The sequence below is a fragment of the Rissa tridactyla genome, chromosome 1, assembly GCF_028500815.1.
Source record: "Rissa tridactyla isolate bRisTri1 chromosome 1, bRisTri1.patW.cur.20221130, whole genome shotgun sequence".
NCBI lineage: Eukaryota > Metazoa > Chordata > Aves > Charadriiformes > Laridae > Rissa > Rissa tridactyla.
This window is the reverse complement of record NC_071466.1, coordinates 6,037,500-6,051,902: the sequence shown is the minus strand read 5'-3', so window position 1 is coordinate 6,051,902 and position 14,403 is coordinate 6,037,500. Positions and strand designations below refer to the sequence as shown.

The 14,403-nt window shown below is 61.6% G+C and overlaps 3 protein-coding genes across 4 annotated transcripts; 1 reads left to right on the top strand and 2 right to left on the bottom strand.

The window, feature by feature from the left end:
• Positions 1-246: 246 nt before the first annotated feature.
• LOC128917844 (thyroid hormone-inducible hepatic protein-like) lies at positions 247-1,369 on the bottom strand. The gene is made up of 2 exons (XM_054221451.1): positions 917-1,369; positions 247-650 (listed from the first exon to the last, which is right to left on the bottom strand). The coding sequence occupies exon 1, from the start codon at positions 1,367-1,369 to the stop codon at positions 935-937; it is 435 nt and encodes a 144-aa protein (XP_054077426.1). The 3' UTR covers positions 247-650; positions 917-934.
• A 4,334-nt stretch (positions 1,370-5,703) lies between these two features.
• LOC128915675 (thyroid hormone-inducible hepatic protein-like) lies at positions 5,704-10,156 on the bottom strand. Its single transcript, XM_054216392.1, has 3 exons — positions 10,139-10,156; positions 6,345-6,810; positions 5,704-6,078 (listed from the first exon to the last, which is right to left on the bottom strand). Exon 2 carries the CDS (start codon positions 6,795-6,797, stop codon positions 6,363-6,365), a length of 435 nt encoding a protein of 144 aa, XP_054072367.1. The 5' UTR covers positions 6,798-6,810; positions 10,139-10,156; the 3' UTR covers positions 5,704-6,078; positions 6,345-6,362.
• On the top strand, positions 10,075-11,174 carry LOC128915681 (thyroid hormone-inducible hepatic protein-like). Of its 2 annotated transcripts, none has more exons than XM_054216406.1 (2): positions 10,075-10,526; positions 10,793-11,174. In XM_054216406.1, exon 1 carries the CDS (start codon positions 10,116-10,118, stop codon positions 10,506-10,508), a length of 393 nt encoding a protein of 130 aa, XP_054072381.1. In that variant the 5' UTR covers positions 10,075-10,115; the 3' UTR covers positions 10,509-10,526; positions 10,793-11,174. The 2 variants fall into 2 exon arrangements, with proteins under 2 accessions (XP_054072381.1, XP_054072388.1); XM_054216413.1 differs by having other exon boundaries at positions 10,781-11,174.
• The last annotated feature ends 3,229 nt before the right edge of the window (positions 11,175-14,403 follow it).

Genomic DNA, 14,403 nt, shown 5'->3' with positions numbered 1-14,403 from the left:
TAGTGTCCTAGATCAGGCTGGAGGGGACGTACAGCAACGTCATCCAGTGGAGGATGTCCCTGCACGCAGCAGGGGATTGGGCTAGATGGTCCCTGAGTGTCCCTTCCAACCCAGACCATCCTGTGACTCTGTGATTCTTTGTCCCTTCAAATTCGCCATCACTGCACTGGAAAGTCCCCTCAGGGCAGAACCAGGGTTCCCCTGCCCCACGCTGGGGCACTCCCCAAGGGCTCCAGCCAGGGCAAAGCACCACACCGGCAACGGCTTCTCAGGGCTCATTTTATTAGCAAAGAGTGGGGAAAACGCCCCTCAGAGTCCAGGTACCAGCTGGAAAAGGGCTCGGCAGTCGCAGGGACCGTTGGAGGTCAGAGCCACCGCACAATGCCACCGCCTTCGTGCTGCTCTTTGAAAATAAAGAGGAGGGCACGAGGCGTCTGGCTCTTCCGATGGACCTCCCAGCACGACCAGATGCTTCTTCCTATGAGGATAAGGCACCATCTGGTTCTCGGGTGGTTGCAGTTGTCTCTGGCGTGCAGCGCCCGTGCTGGGAGGTGAGGTGCCGCGGTGCGGGGAGGGCAAGTGGGGCTGGGGAAGAGCCCACGATGGTCAGCGATGGGGACGTCCTCTCCTTCATGCCACCAGCACCCATCCTGCAATGGCAGCTGTCCTTAATCCCAAAGGCCATCCCAAGGAGAGACCCAGTCCACCAGCCCTGGGACCCCGGACCCTGAACCCCCGGAGTCTCTGCATGGAGGGACGGGATGAGTCCCCTCCTTCAGCATGGAGATGGAGATCTGATGGCATTGGAGGGCCGGCCCCCAAGAGCTCCTCACCCCTGCAGTCTGAGGGACCTCCCCAGGGATATCGGCCACCCCTTTCCCCGCTGCCCCTGGGCTCCGTGTCCCCCAGCTCTTACCTGGTGGCCGCGGCAGGGTCACCAGCTGGGCTGCCCCTCGCTGGGGCTGACCTGCTCCAGGATCTGGCTGTACCTGCGGGTGAGGGCATTGGTGTCCCTGGTGAGGTGGGTGAGGACCTGCTGCAAGCCGGACAGGTGGTGGGACAGACGCTCCTCCACCTGGGCATCCATGGTGTCGTCATCCGAGGATGTGTCGGTGTCAGCGTCGCTCTGAATCTGGTCGGTGATAGAGGCCAGGCCTTTCTCCACCACGGGCTTGATGGCCTTGAGGAGCTGGTAGCGCTCGTAGAGGTCCGTGTGGCCACCTGGAGCCGGGGCCGCCCCCTCCTGCTGCAGGAAGACCCCTCGGAGCAGGCTGGGGAACATCACCTCCTGCTCCATCTTCTGGGTGGCCGAGAAGTACTGCTCCATGGCCCCGCTCCCACGTCTCTGACTGTGCTGGTGTGAGCTCATCTTGGGGTGCCGCCTGCTCCCCGTCCCCACCGAGAGCTTTTTATGCAGAGCCGGGGACACGTCCCTCCTCTGCTGTCCCCTGCTGCCCTCTCCTGCCAGCCCCAGCCGGGCTGGATGGCTGTGGGGCCGGGCTTGGCTCCAGCCCAGCTGGGGCTCGGCCACGCCGTGTCCCCGGCTCTGTGCCATCTGTCCTGGCTCGGCCTCCCCATGGCCTTCGCCCGGGCTGGCCAGAGATCCTTCTGTGTCCCCATGCTGTGAGCGGGCTGGTGGGGAAGGGAGGTGGTGGGACCTCTCCCATCACATGCCATCCTGTCCCCACCATTGCTACTGCTTGTGAAGCACCAAGAGAGTGGGGGAAGTGCCTGCCCCCCAGTGCGGGCAGGCTGCAGGCAGCACCATGGGAAAGCTGCATTGACTTGGGAAGGTTTGAGGAAGGAAAGGAAGCGATGGGTTTTTCTGGAGAGGGGGAGTCCCCTGTGAGCCCTGCTCCAGCCACCTCCCTTCTTCAGGGCTGGCTCACACAGCCCACCCATGGAGAGTGGCCTTGACCCTTGCTAAACACAGAAGGTGACAACAAACAAGTCATACTTGTCTGAGGGGGGTTTGCCCCAAACTGGTTATGTTGAGGAGGAAGATGACCATCAAATGGATTCAACAGCAACATGGGGACTTTGAAACCCGAGAAGGTGTCAGCCTGAAAGGAAGCATGAAAGCTGCCAGTGTGAGGGAGAGATCTTGAAGGGGCAGTGGCAGGGTCAAAGCCTGTTGGACACCGCCGAAAGCCAACCTGCTGGCATCCCAGCTTCCACCCGGACCTGGCCAAGAATCCTCCCAGTTGGCTGCTGTGAGCAGCGTGCAGCCATCTGCGGGCTGACAGCACTGGGGGGGACCAGGCAGGGACAGAGCCAGAGCCAGCGTTGGAGAGCCTGGAAGGCACCTCTGGGGATGGTCTAGTCCAAGGCCTGCTCAAGCAGGGTCACTGCTGGCACTGTGCCTGTTTGTGCTTTGGGTATCTGCAAGGGTGGAGACTCCACCACCTCTCTGGGCAGCCTGGGCCCGTGTTTGACCACCCTCCCTGAAAGAAACGGGGAAGGTTTCTCTTCTGCTCAGATGAAGTTTCCTGTGGTTCGGTTTGTGGCCATCGGCTCCTGTCTTGTCACTGGGGCACCACAGGGGAGAGTGTGTCTCCATCCCCTCCGCACACCCCGTTAGGTCTCTGTACCCCTGGAGAAGGTCCCCCTGAGCCTTCTCTTCTGCAGGCTGAACAGTCCCAGCTCCCTCAGCCCGTTCAGCCCCTTCACGGCCCTTTGCTGGACTCTCTCCGGTACGTCCATGTCTCTCCGGGACTGGGGAGCCCAGGCTGGAGCCAGCGCCCAGCTGTGTCCCCCAGGGGGGAGCAGAGGGGAGGGATCCCCTGCCTCCAGCTCCTCCTGGCAGGCTGGTGGCCGTCTTTGCCCCGAGGACGCCTTGGTGGCTGGCGGCCAACGTGGCCAAGCAGGGAGCCAGACGTGGGGGTCGCGGGTGGGAATTTGCGGGGTGCTTCCCCCTGTCAGCGCAGGAGCGGGCGACAGGCAGCAGCAGGGGGTTGGGCTGAGGCCAGAGCACCCCGAAGGCAAAGGCAGGGGGTGCAGGCAGGGAACCTGCCCTGCGGGAGGGCTGCGGGTGCTGGCAGCGCCCCCGTCCTTGGGGTGGTGTGTGGTTGGGGCTTCTGGGGACTGGGGAGAGCAGGGCATTTGGAATTTCTTATTTATTTAACGTTTTGGGTCGAAACTGTACTTTATCTCTTGTCCTCCTGATACTGAGCCTGCACGCCCAGGTCACCGCTTTGTGGTTAATTAGATGTTGTTAAACAGCTATAAATAAACCTGCAATCCCGCTTGGCTTCGCCAATGGGAATGGAGAAGGCTATTTCCCCGTGGCGGCTGGCAACAGCAGCGGTGCCGCGGGAGCCTTTCCAAGGTGACGTGGAGCCAGCATCCCCCTGCCATGCCGGAGAGGGCCTGATCTGCCGCGCCTGCCCTCGTCCTGCCAGGGACCGGTGCTGGGTGTTTCGAGGACAAAGACCTTTTCTGTGACCATCTCGTGTCTCTTATCGGCCCTGTCCAACAGCAGCGGCCGGCAGCAGGGCACCGTTGGGGCTTGACGCATCCGTGGGGCAGCGTGACGCAACGCCCTGCAATCAGATCAAGCAGAAGTTTCCCGTGAAACACCGGGGTCGGGGTTGACTGGCCCGACAGCAGCTCACAGAGAGGGACCTGGGGGTCCTGGGGGATTGCAAGTGGCTCATAAGTCATCAGCACGGCCTTCCAGCTGTCCCACGTCACAGACCGTTTCTGGGAACATCTTGCGTCCCTCATCAGTCATGTTCAGCAGCGGTGGTGAGCGCTTCCCTGGATGTCCCACTGTAACACTTCCCTGGGGCAGCACCAGCCCCTGCAGCTGCCCAGTGCACTGCCCAAGCCAAAAGCCATTGACGCAGGCGACCACTATCGTCTCCATGTGACACAGGTCCTGTCCTTCAGCTCCAGCCAGGTAGACCACCAGAGACACATCACCTCCTGCATGGTCCTCACCTCACCAGGAAACAGCATCCCTCCATTCCTCATGGTTCAACGGGGGCAGAGGAGCTGCAAAGGCGGGTTGGAGACCTCAGTTCATCTTCCATCCCCACTTCTCCCCTAGGCTGTGCCATCGTGCCCCAACTAAGGTGGCATTGCCATGGGGTTGGCTTAAGTGTCTCCCAGTATTCCCCTTGTGTTTCACTGTTTCTGGATAAGTCAGAAGGCTGCAGTGTTGCCAGTGCTGAGGAGCAACGTGGGGGCAGATCTGTTCTGAAGTCCTCACGCTGCCTTTGGGTAGTTGTGTTTGCCTGTGTTTTGGGGGGTCATGGTGCTCGACTGTCACTTTCATAGATGCCGTGGTTGCCCTTCCCAGAAACTGAGAGGTTCAGGGGCTTTTGTCCTAGAGCCAGGGTGAGCACTGGGTCCTGTCTGCCCAAAGCTGGGCTGAACACCATGGGACCCCCTGACCTCCGTTGGGCAGCAGCTGGCCATCTGCCCTTTGAGCAACATAAGCGACATTGCCTGGAGCCGTCTGGATGCAGTGCAGAGCAGGGTTGGTGCCAAGCCCCCAGGGAGGTGCAATGAGGTCCCCAAGTCTCTGTGGCTGCAGACACAGCATTTTGGAAAGCCTACCCCCAACCCCCATCCTCGTGTGACGCACATCTTCAGCTGTGGCTCAGGAGGGGGGAAAATGCCACCACACCCTTTGCCCCGAGTGTCCCCATGTCACCCCTGGCACCCTCTGCTGCCAGATCCTGCCATGTCTCTGCCTCCCCTGACACCATCAGGGCTGTTCCTGTCCTTGCTCAAAGCCAACCAGAACCCTTTCAGGTGCGGGGCAGTGCTGGATCTGGTCCCCAGCTGCCCTCTCCAGAGCCCCTGTACCCCCACCTTCTGTCTACTTGGCCACAGGTGGCTGGGGTCCATGTCCCCACGGCCTGCAAACAGGGAGGACAAGCTAAAGCCAATGTGGTCTTGACTGCCAGGAGAAATGGCCTCAACAGGCGAGAGGAGATGGGAACCTCCAGCGGGACCCAAACCTGGACATGGGGATGGTGTCCCAGGTGTGGTTGCTTCCCAGAGAGGCTGAGACCTGCAGCTCCCCTGACCCTCAGGAACGGTCCCCAGGCTCAGCCCCACTTAGGGCAGCTCGGAGGCAGAAACCCTGATGGGCAGGAGACAGGAGTGGGGGGCTTTGGGGCACAGGGCAGCACCAGCAGCGGTGGAACATCCCTGGGCAGACCTTTGAAGAGAACTCTGAACCTGGTGACTTTCCTATATGGGTTGATGTCTGTCTCCCTCCCTCCCTTCTAGGGGCACAGCATCAGCGGGGCTCAGTGTTGGTCTCACTGCTGCATGTCTGGGCTGTGCGTGGGCAGATTCACACCCTATTGTGCACGGAAAAGAGGTGACAGCTTTTGCCGGTGTTGCTGTTGACACGAGGAAGAAAGTTTTTGGATGAGGGTGGTGAGACACTGGCACAGGTTGCACAGTGAAGTTGTGGATACCCTGTGGTTGGATGAGGCTTTGAGCTACCTGATCCAGTGGAAGATGTCCCTGCACGCAGCAGGGGATTGGGCTAGATGGTCCCCGAGTGTCCCTTCCAACCCAGACCATCCTGTGACTCTGTGATTCTTTGTCCCTTCAAATTTGCCATCACTGCACTGGAAAGTCCCCTCAGGGCAGAACCAGGGTTCCCCTGCCCCACGCTGGGGCACTCCCCAAGGGCTCCAGCCAGGGCAAAGCACCACACCGGCAACGGCTTCTCAGGGCTCATTTTATTAGCAAAGAGTGGGGAAAACGCCCCTCAGAGTCCAGGTACCAGCTGGAAAAGGGCTCGGCAGTCGCAGGAACCGTTGGAGGTCAGAGCCACCACGCAATGCCACCGCCTTCGTGCTGCTCTTTGAAAATAAAGAGGAGGGCACGAGGCGTGTGGCTCTTCCGATGGACCTCCCAGCACGACCAGATGCTTCTTCCTATGAGGATAAGGCACCATCTGGTTCTCGGGTGGTTGCAGTTGTCTCTGGCGTGCAGCGCCCGTGCTGGGAGGTGAGGTGCCGCGGTGCGGGGAGGGCAAGTGGGGCTGGGGAAGAGCCCACGATGGTCAGCAATGGGGACGTCCTCTCCTTCATGCCACCAGCACCCATCCTGCAACGGCAGCTGTCCTTAATCCCAAAGGCCATCCCAAGGAGAGACCCAGTCCACCAGCCCTGGGACCCCGGACCCTGAACCCCCGGAGTCTCTGCACGGAGGGACGGGATGAGTCCCCTCCTTCAGCATGGAGATGGAGATCTGATGGCATTGGAGGGCCGGCCCCCAAGAGCTCCTCACCCCTGCAGTCTGAGGGACCTCCCCAGGGATGTCGGCCACCCCTTTCCCCGCTACCCCTGGGCTCTGTGTCCCCCAGCTCTTACCTGGTGGCCGCGGCAGGGTCACCAGCTGGGCTGCCCCTCGCTGGGGCTGACCTGCTCCAGGATCTGGCTGTACCTGCGGGTGAGGGCATTGGTGTCCCTGGTGAGGTGGGTGAGGACCTGCTGCAAGCCGGACAGGTGGTGGGACAGATGCTCCTCCACCTGGGCATCCATGGTGTCGTCATCCGAGGATGTGTCGGTGTCAGCGTCGCTCTGAATCTGGTCGGTGATAGAGGCCAGGCCTTTCTCCACCACGGGCTTGATGGCCTTGAGGAGCTGGTAGCGCTCGTAGAGGTCCGTGTGGCCACCTGGAGCCAGGGCCGCCCCCTCCTGCTGCGGGAAGACCCCTCGGAGCAGGCTGGGGAACATCACCTCCTGCTCCATCTTCTGGGTGGCCGAGAAGTACTGCTCCATGGCCCCGCTCCCACGTCTCTGACTGTGCTGGTGTGAGCTCATCTTGGGGTGCCGCCTGCTCCCCGTCCCCACCGAGAGCTTTTTATGCAGAGCCGGGGACACGTCCCTCCTCTGCTGTCCCCTGCTGCCCTCTCCTGCCAGCCCCAGCCGGGCTGGATGGCTGTGGGGCTGGGCTTGGCTCCAGCCCAGCTGGGGCTCGGCCACGCCGTGTCCCCGGCTCCGTGCCATCTGTCCTGGCTCGGCCTCCTCATGGCCTTCGCCCGGGCTGGCCAGGGGTCCCGCACGTCCCCACGTGGGCAGAGGGGCAGCGAGGGGGAGAAGTGTCCAGGGCTTCTCCCAACCCATCCCATGTCCCCCAACACAATCACTTCTGGGGCACTGGGAGAGCGGTGCCAGCTCCTGCCCCCCGCTGCAGGCAGCAGTGCTGCTGGGGGGGCGTCACCTCTCCCCCCTCCTTGCTGCCATGCGCTCGGGACGTGAACACTCCGGGGACATTGAGCAACCCTCCTCTGCCACTGCTGGCCTGGAGGCGGTTGCAGCTGCCGGTGTGGGCAATCTCACTGGGGTTGCGCTGCCGCATGGAGTCCCATGAGGGATCCTGGGGACATGGGATGGGGACGGCAGTGGGGCCAAACGTGGCGATGGAACACTCCCACGATCGCTGCACAGAGCTATCTCTGCCCGTGGTGGAGCACAGACCGTGCCACCACCCCCCACCACCCCCATCCTGGGGCAGAGGCCACGACTGGGACAACGGCCAGCACTGCCCGTGCCCACGTGTCCCTGCAGTGCCTGGCAATCAGGGAAAATTGTTCTATTTGGGGAAAGGCCACAGGGTCCCGTGTCCCTTTTGCAATCCTTGGTGGTGGCAGCTCTCCCACTCCCCCCCAACATGTCCCAGCCAGGTGCCCACACTGCTGCCCGTCCTCTGCCCCCCTGACCTGTCCCCTCTGCCCCTCTTGTCCCTTCCAGGGTGGCTTCAGCGTTTCTGGGTGTCCTGCTGTGTGGCCCAGCATTGCACTGAGGTGGGCAGGTGCTGCCAGCCCGATGCTCTTGGGGTGTCTTGGCCACCATGGAACTTCCTGGAGGTGCACAGACGTCCTAGTGTCTCCCCAGGGTGGACATTCACCTGAGGCATTCACCTGCATTCACCCTGAGGCTGGAGTTTCACCATGGAGTTCTTGGAGGCAATGTTGGTCTGCAGCCACGAGTGACAGTCGTCAAGCTCTGCTGGGAGATGTCCTTCCCTCTGGGGACATGTGGGCAGGTGTCACCCCACCCAGCCCCTGGGAGGGGGCTCGATGCCATGACTCCCCGCGGCATGTGTTTCCTCCTCAGGCATGTCCTCAGCCCATGGGGACATCTCTGACCCAGCGTCTCCACCTCTCCCTGAGGCAGCTGGGCCAGGGCCAGCCCAGAGCAGGGCTGTGCTCAGCACCCCGGGGCTCTGGAATCTCAGTCCCCTGCCTCTTGCTGGTGCCATGGGGGGATGTGACAGCAGGAGCTGCTAGGGACAACACAGGGACACTTGTGTGGTGGCATTTTCTCCCCTCTCAGCCATGGCTGGGGACAGGCTCCCCAGGAGTTTGGTGGGTTGGGGGAGGCTTTCCCAAACACAGTGTCTTTGGCAGCACAGGCCCGAAGATCTCGTTGCACCTCCTGGTGGCCCTGATGTTGCTGAGCAGCTTCCCACGGGCCACCACCTCTGGGGCTGGACACCCTCTTTCAGCTCAGCTCAGCGCCAGCCCTCTCACCGTGATCCTGCCATCGCTGCTGGCAGTGGTGGCTCTCCCCAGCCCCTCCCCAGCCTCTCCCAGCAGGATGCGGGGGACCTGGTTTTGGCTGATGGGGTTCCTGGAGGCACAGGGAAGGGGTTTGGGGATGATTCATGCCCAAGGATGGGGAGCTGGGGAGTGACCTGGGGCTGCAGAGTACCCCTCCTGGAGTACTGTGTCCTGCTTTGGAGTCCTCAGCACAAGAAGGACATGAACGTGTTGGAGAGAGTCCAGAGGAAGCCATGATGATGATCAGAGGGCTGGAGCCCCTCTGCTGTGAGGACAGTCTGAGAGAGTTGGGGTTGTTCAGCCTGGAGAAGAGAAGGCTCCGGGGAGACCTTAGAGCCCCTTCCAGTCCCTCAAAGGCCTCCAGGAAAGCTGGGGAGGTACTCTGGATCAGGGAGGGGAGCCATAGGATGGGGGGGAATGGCTTCAAACTGGAAGAGGGGAGGTTTAGATGAGATCTCAGGAAGAAATTTCTCACTCTGAGGGTGGTGAGCCCCTGGCCCAGGTTGCCCAGAGAAGCTGTGGCTGCCCCATCCCTGGAGGGGTTGGAGGCCAGGCTGGACGGGGCTTTGAGCAACCTGGTCTGGTGGGAGGTGTCCCTGCCCAGGGCAGGGGGTTGGAACTGGGTGATCTTTAAGGTCCCTTCCAACCCAAACCATTCGGTGATTCTATGACAATGAACAGGTGGTACTTGTCTGAAGGGTGCTTTCCCCAGACCGATCTTTTTCAACCTAAATGAATTATGATTCTCTAAGAGGAGCGGTGGGGACAGGTCTGGAGAGGAGAGGGTGGGCGGGAGCGTGGCCCTGGCTGGGACATGTACGGGTGGTGGGAGAGCTGCCACCACCAAGGGTTGCAAAAGGGATGAGGGACCCCGTGCCCTTTCCCCAAATAGAACAATCTTCCCTGATTGCCACACGCCGCAGGGACACGCGGGGACAGGCAGTGCCGGCCGTTGCCCCAGCCATGGCCTCTGCCCTGGGATGGGGGAAGCGTAGAGGGGGGAACCATCCACACTCCCCCGAGGGCAGAGATGGCTCAGTGCTGTGGCCACAGGAGTTTCACATCACAGCGTCAGGTCCCCATCACCGTCCCCGTCCCCGTCAGGAGGGCCTGGGGGAATGGGACGTTTCTGGGGACAGCCATGGCTGGGACCAGCTGGCTCCTCTGTCCCCAGGATCCCACGTGGGATCACATGTTGCAGCGCATCCCAGTGGCGTTTTTCATATGTCTGCAGAAGGGAGTTGCTCAATGTCCCCGGATGGTTCACGTCCCGAGCGTGTGGAAGCAAGGAGAGGTGAGAGGTGACACCCCCCAACAGCACTGCCATGGGGAGGCCGGGCCAGGACAGATGGCACAGAGCCGGGGACACGGCGTGGCCGAGCCCCAGCTGGGCTGGAGCCAAGCCCGGCCCCACAGCCATCCAGCCCGGCTGGGGCTGGCAGGAGAGGGCAGCAGGGGACAGCAGAGGAGGGACGTGTCCCCGGCTCAGCATAAAAAGCTCTCGGTGGGGACGGGGAGCAGGCGGCACCCCAAGATGAGCTCACACCAGCACAGTCAGAGACGTGGGAGCGGGGCCATGGAGCAGTACTTCTCGGCCACCCAGAAGATGGAGCAGGAGGTGATGTTCCCCAGCCTGCTCCGAGGGGTCTTCCCGCAGCAGGAGGGGGCGGCCCCGGCTCCGGGTGGCCACACGGACCTCTACGAGCGCTACCAGCTCCTCAAGGCCATCAAGCCCGTGGTGGAGAAAGGCCTGGCCTCTATCACCGACCAGATTCAGAGCGACGCTGACACCGACACATCCTCGGATGACGACACCATGGATGCCCAGGTGGAGGAGCGTCTGTCCCACCACCTGTCCGGCTTGCAGCAGGTCCTCACCCACCTCACCAGGGACACCAATGCCCTCACCCGCAGGTACAGCCAGATCCTGGAGCAGGTCAGCCCCAGCGAGGGGCAGCCCAGCTGGTGACCCTGCCGCGGCCACCAGGTAAGAGCTGGGGGACACAGAGCCCAGGGGCAGCGGGGAAAGGGGTGGCCGATATCCCTGGGGAGGTCCCTCAGACTGCAGGGGTGAGGAGCTCTTGGGGGCCGGCCCTCCAATGCCATCAGATCTCCATCTCCATGCTGAAGGAGGGGACTCATCCCGTCCCTCTGTGCAGAGACTCCGGGGGTTCAGGGTCCGGGGTCCCAGGGCTGGTGGACTGGGTCTCTCCTTGGGTTGGCCTTTGGGATTAAGGACAGCTGCCGTTGCAGGATGGGTGCTGGTGGCACAAAGGAGAGGACGTCCCCATCGCTGACCATCGTGGGCTCTTCCCCAGCCCCACTTGCCCTCCCCGCACCGCGGCACCTCACCTCCCAGCACGGGCGCTGCACGCCAGAGAAAACTGCAACCACCCGAGAACCAGATGGTGCCTTATCCTCATAGGAAGAAGCATCTGGTCGTGCTGGGAGGTCCATCGGAAGAGCCACACGCCTCGTGCCCTCCTCTTTATTTTCAAAGAGCAGCACGAAGGCGGTGGCATTGCGCGGTGGCTCTGACCTCCAACGGTTCCTGCGACTGCCGAGCCCTTTTCCAGCTGGTACCTGGACTCTGAGGGGTGTTTTCCCCACTCTTTGCTAATAAAATGAGCCCTGAGAAGCCGTTGCCGGTGTGGTGCTTTGCCCTGGCTGGAGCCCTTGGGGAGTGCCCCAGCGTGGGGCAGGGGAACCCTGGTTCTGCCCTGAGGGGACTTTCCAGTGCAGTGATGGCGAATTTGAAGGGACAAAGAATCACAGAGTCACAGGATGGTCTGGGTTGGAAGGGACACTCAGGGACCATCTAGCCCAATCCCCTGCTGCGTGCAGGGACATCCTCCACTGGATGACGTTGCTGTACGTCCCCTCCAGCCTGATCTAGAACACTACCAGGGATGGGGCATCCACAGCTTCTCTGGACAGCCTGGGCCAGTGTCTTACCACCCTCATCATAAATAATTTCTTCCTGATCCCTGCAGCTCCCAGGAGGGAGAGAGGGAGGGAGACATCAGCCCACATAGGCAAGTCACCAGGTTGAGGGTTCTCTTCACAGGTCTGTCCAGGGGTGTCCCACCACTCCTGGTGCTGCCCTGTGCCTCAAAGCTCCCCATGCCTTTCTCCTGCCCATCAGGGTTTCTGCCCTGGAGTTGCCCCAAGTGGTTCTGAGCCTGGGGACCATCCCTGAGGTCCAGCCCCTCTGGGGAGCATCTGCCTGTGAGACCCCAGCCCCATGTCCAGGTTTGGCTTATGATGGAGACTTCCATCTCCTCTCGCCTGTTCAGGACTTTTGTCCTGGTGGTCAAGACCATGTTGGCTTCAACTTATCCTCCCCACGGCACGGACGTGGACCACAGCCACCAGTGCCCGAGGAGCTGGAGGGGGGCGCATGAGGGGGAGCTTTGGAGAGGGGCTCTGGCAACTCTGCGGCTCTGGCAAGGATGGCAGGGACCCCTCCGGCGGGGGATGGCAGCTTGGGGCCGGATCTGGAGCCCTTCCACGTGAAAAAATGCCAGGCAGGTTTGAGCCAGGAGGAAGACAGTCCGTGGGGCTTTGGGGAGGGGAGGCAGAGACATGGGTGAGATCTGACAGCAGGAGGTGCCGGGGATGACATGAGGACACTAGGGGACACGTGCATGGTGAGATTTTCCCCCTTCTCAAGCTATGGCTGTGGAAGGGCTCCCCAAGGTAATGGCAGGTTGGGGGGAGGCTGTGCGAAACACCGTGTCTGTGGCTGCAGAGACCTGAGGATCTCATTGCAACACCACCCCAAAAGCCGTGCTTTTCTATGAAAGAATCTGCCGAGCACCAAGTCCCCCAAAACATGGGCAAACACAAATCCCCCCAGCCAGCATGAGGACTTTGGAGCAGACCTGTCCTTGTGTTGCTCCCCAAAGGTGGCAAGGGTGCAGCCTTGTCTTACCCAGAAACAGTGAAACACAAGGGGACTACTGGGAGACACTTAAGCCAACCCCATGGCAATGCCACCTTAGTTGGGGCACGATGGCACAGCCTAGGGGAGAAGTGGGGATGGAAGATGAACTGAGGTCTCCAACCCGCCTTTGCAGCTCCTCTGCCCCCGTTGAACCATGAGGAATGGAGGGATGCTGTTTCCTGGTGAGGTGAGGACCATGCAGGAGGTGATGTGTCTCTGGTGGTCTACCTGGCTGGAGCTGAAGGACAGGAGCTGTGTCACATGGAGACGATAGTGGTCGCCTGCGTCAATGGCTTTTGGCTTGGGCAGTGCACTGGGCAGCTGCAGGGGCTGGTGCTGCCCCAGGGAAGTGTTACAGTGGGACATCCAGGGAAGCGCTCACCACCGCTGCTGAACATGACTGATGAGGGACGCAAGATGTTCCCAGAAACGGTCTGTGACGTGGGACAGCTGGAAGGCCGTGCTGATGACTTATGAGCCACTTGCAATCCCCCAGGACCCCCAGGTCCCTCTCTGTGAGCTGCTGTCGGGCCAGTCAACCCCGACCCCGGTGTTTCACGGGAAACTTCTGCTTGATCTGATTGCAGGGCGTTGCGTCACGCTGCCCCACGGATGCGTCAAGCCCCAACAGTGCCCTGCTGCCGGCCGCTGCTGTTGGACAGGGCCGATAAGAGACACGAGATGGTCACAGAAAAGGTCTTTGTCCTCGAAACACCCAGCACCGGTCCCTGGCAGGACGAGGGCAGGCGCGGCAGATCAGGCCCTCTCCGGCATGGCAGGGGGATGCTGGCTCCACGTCACCTTGGAAAGGCTCCCGCGGCACCGCTGCTGTTGCCAGCCGCCACGGGGAAATAGCCTTCTCCATTCCCATTGGCGAAGCCAAGCGGGATTGCAGGTTTATTTATAGCTGTTTAACAACATCTAATTAACCAGAAAGCGGTGACCTGGGCGTGCAGGCTCAGTATCAGGAGGACAAGAGATAAAGTACAGTTTCGACCCAAAACGTTAAATAAATAAGAAATTCCAAATGCCCTGCTCTCCCCAGTCCCCAGAAGCCCCAACCACACACCACCCCAAGGACGGGGGCGCTGCCAGCACCCGCAGCCCTCCCGCAGGGCAGGTTCCCTGCCTGCACCCCCTGCCTTTGCCTTCGGGGTGCTCTGGCCTCAGCCCAACCCCCTGCTGCTGCCTGTCGCCCGCTCCTGCGCTGACAGGGGGAAGCACCCCACAAATTCCCACCCGCGACCCCCACGTCTGGCTCCCTGCTTGGCCACGTCGGCCGCCAGCCATCAAGGCGTCCTCGGGGCAAAGACGGCCACCAGCCTGCCAGGAGGAGCTGGAGGCAGGGGATCCCTCCCCTCTGCTCCCTCCTGGGGGACACAGCTGGGCGCTGGCTCCAGCCTGGGCTCCCCAGTCCCGGAGAGACATGGACGTACCGGAGAGAGTCCAGCAAAGGGCCGTGAAGGGGCTGAAAGGGCTGAGGGAGCTGGGACTGTTCAGCCTGCAGAAGAGAAGGCTCAGGGGGACCTTCTCCAGGGGTACAGAGACCTAACGGGGTGTGCGGAGGGGATGGAGACACACTCTCCCCTGTGGTGCCCCAGTGACAAGACAAGAGCCGATGGCCACAAACTGAACCACAGGAAACTTCATCTGAGCAGAAGAGAAACCTTCCCCGTTTCTTTCAGGGAGGGTGGTCAAACACGGGCCCAGGCTGCCCAGAGAGGTGGTGGAGTCTCCACCCTTGCAGATACCCAAAGCACAAACAGGCACAGTGCCAGCAGTGACCCTGCTTGAGCAGGCCTTGGACTAGACCATCCCCAGAGGTGCCTTCCAGGCTCTCCAACGCTGGCTCTGGCTCTGTCCCTGCCTGGTCCCCCCCAGTGCTGTCAGCCCGCAGATGGCTGCACGCTGCTCACAG

Coding starts and splice junctions, on each gene's coding strand:
- LOC128917844 (XM_054221451.1), bottom strand. CDS start 1,369: ATGAGCTCACACCAGCACAGTCAGAGACGTGGGAGCGGGGCCATGGAG.
- LOC128915675 (XM_054216392.1), bottom strand. CDS start 6,797: ATGAGCTCACACCAGCACAGTCAGAGACGTGGGAGCGGGGCCATGGAG.
- LOC128915681 (XM_054216406.1), top strand. CDS start 10,116: ATGGAGCAGTACTTCTCGGCCACCCAGAAGATGGAGCAGGAGGTGATG.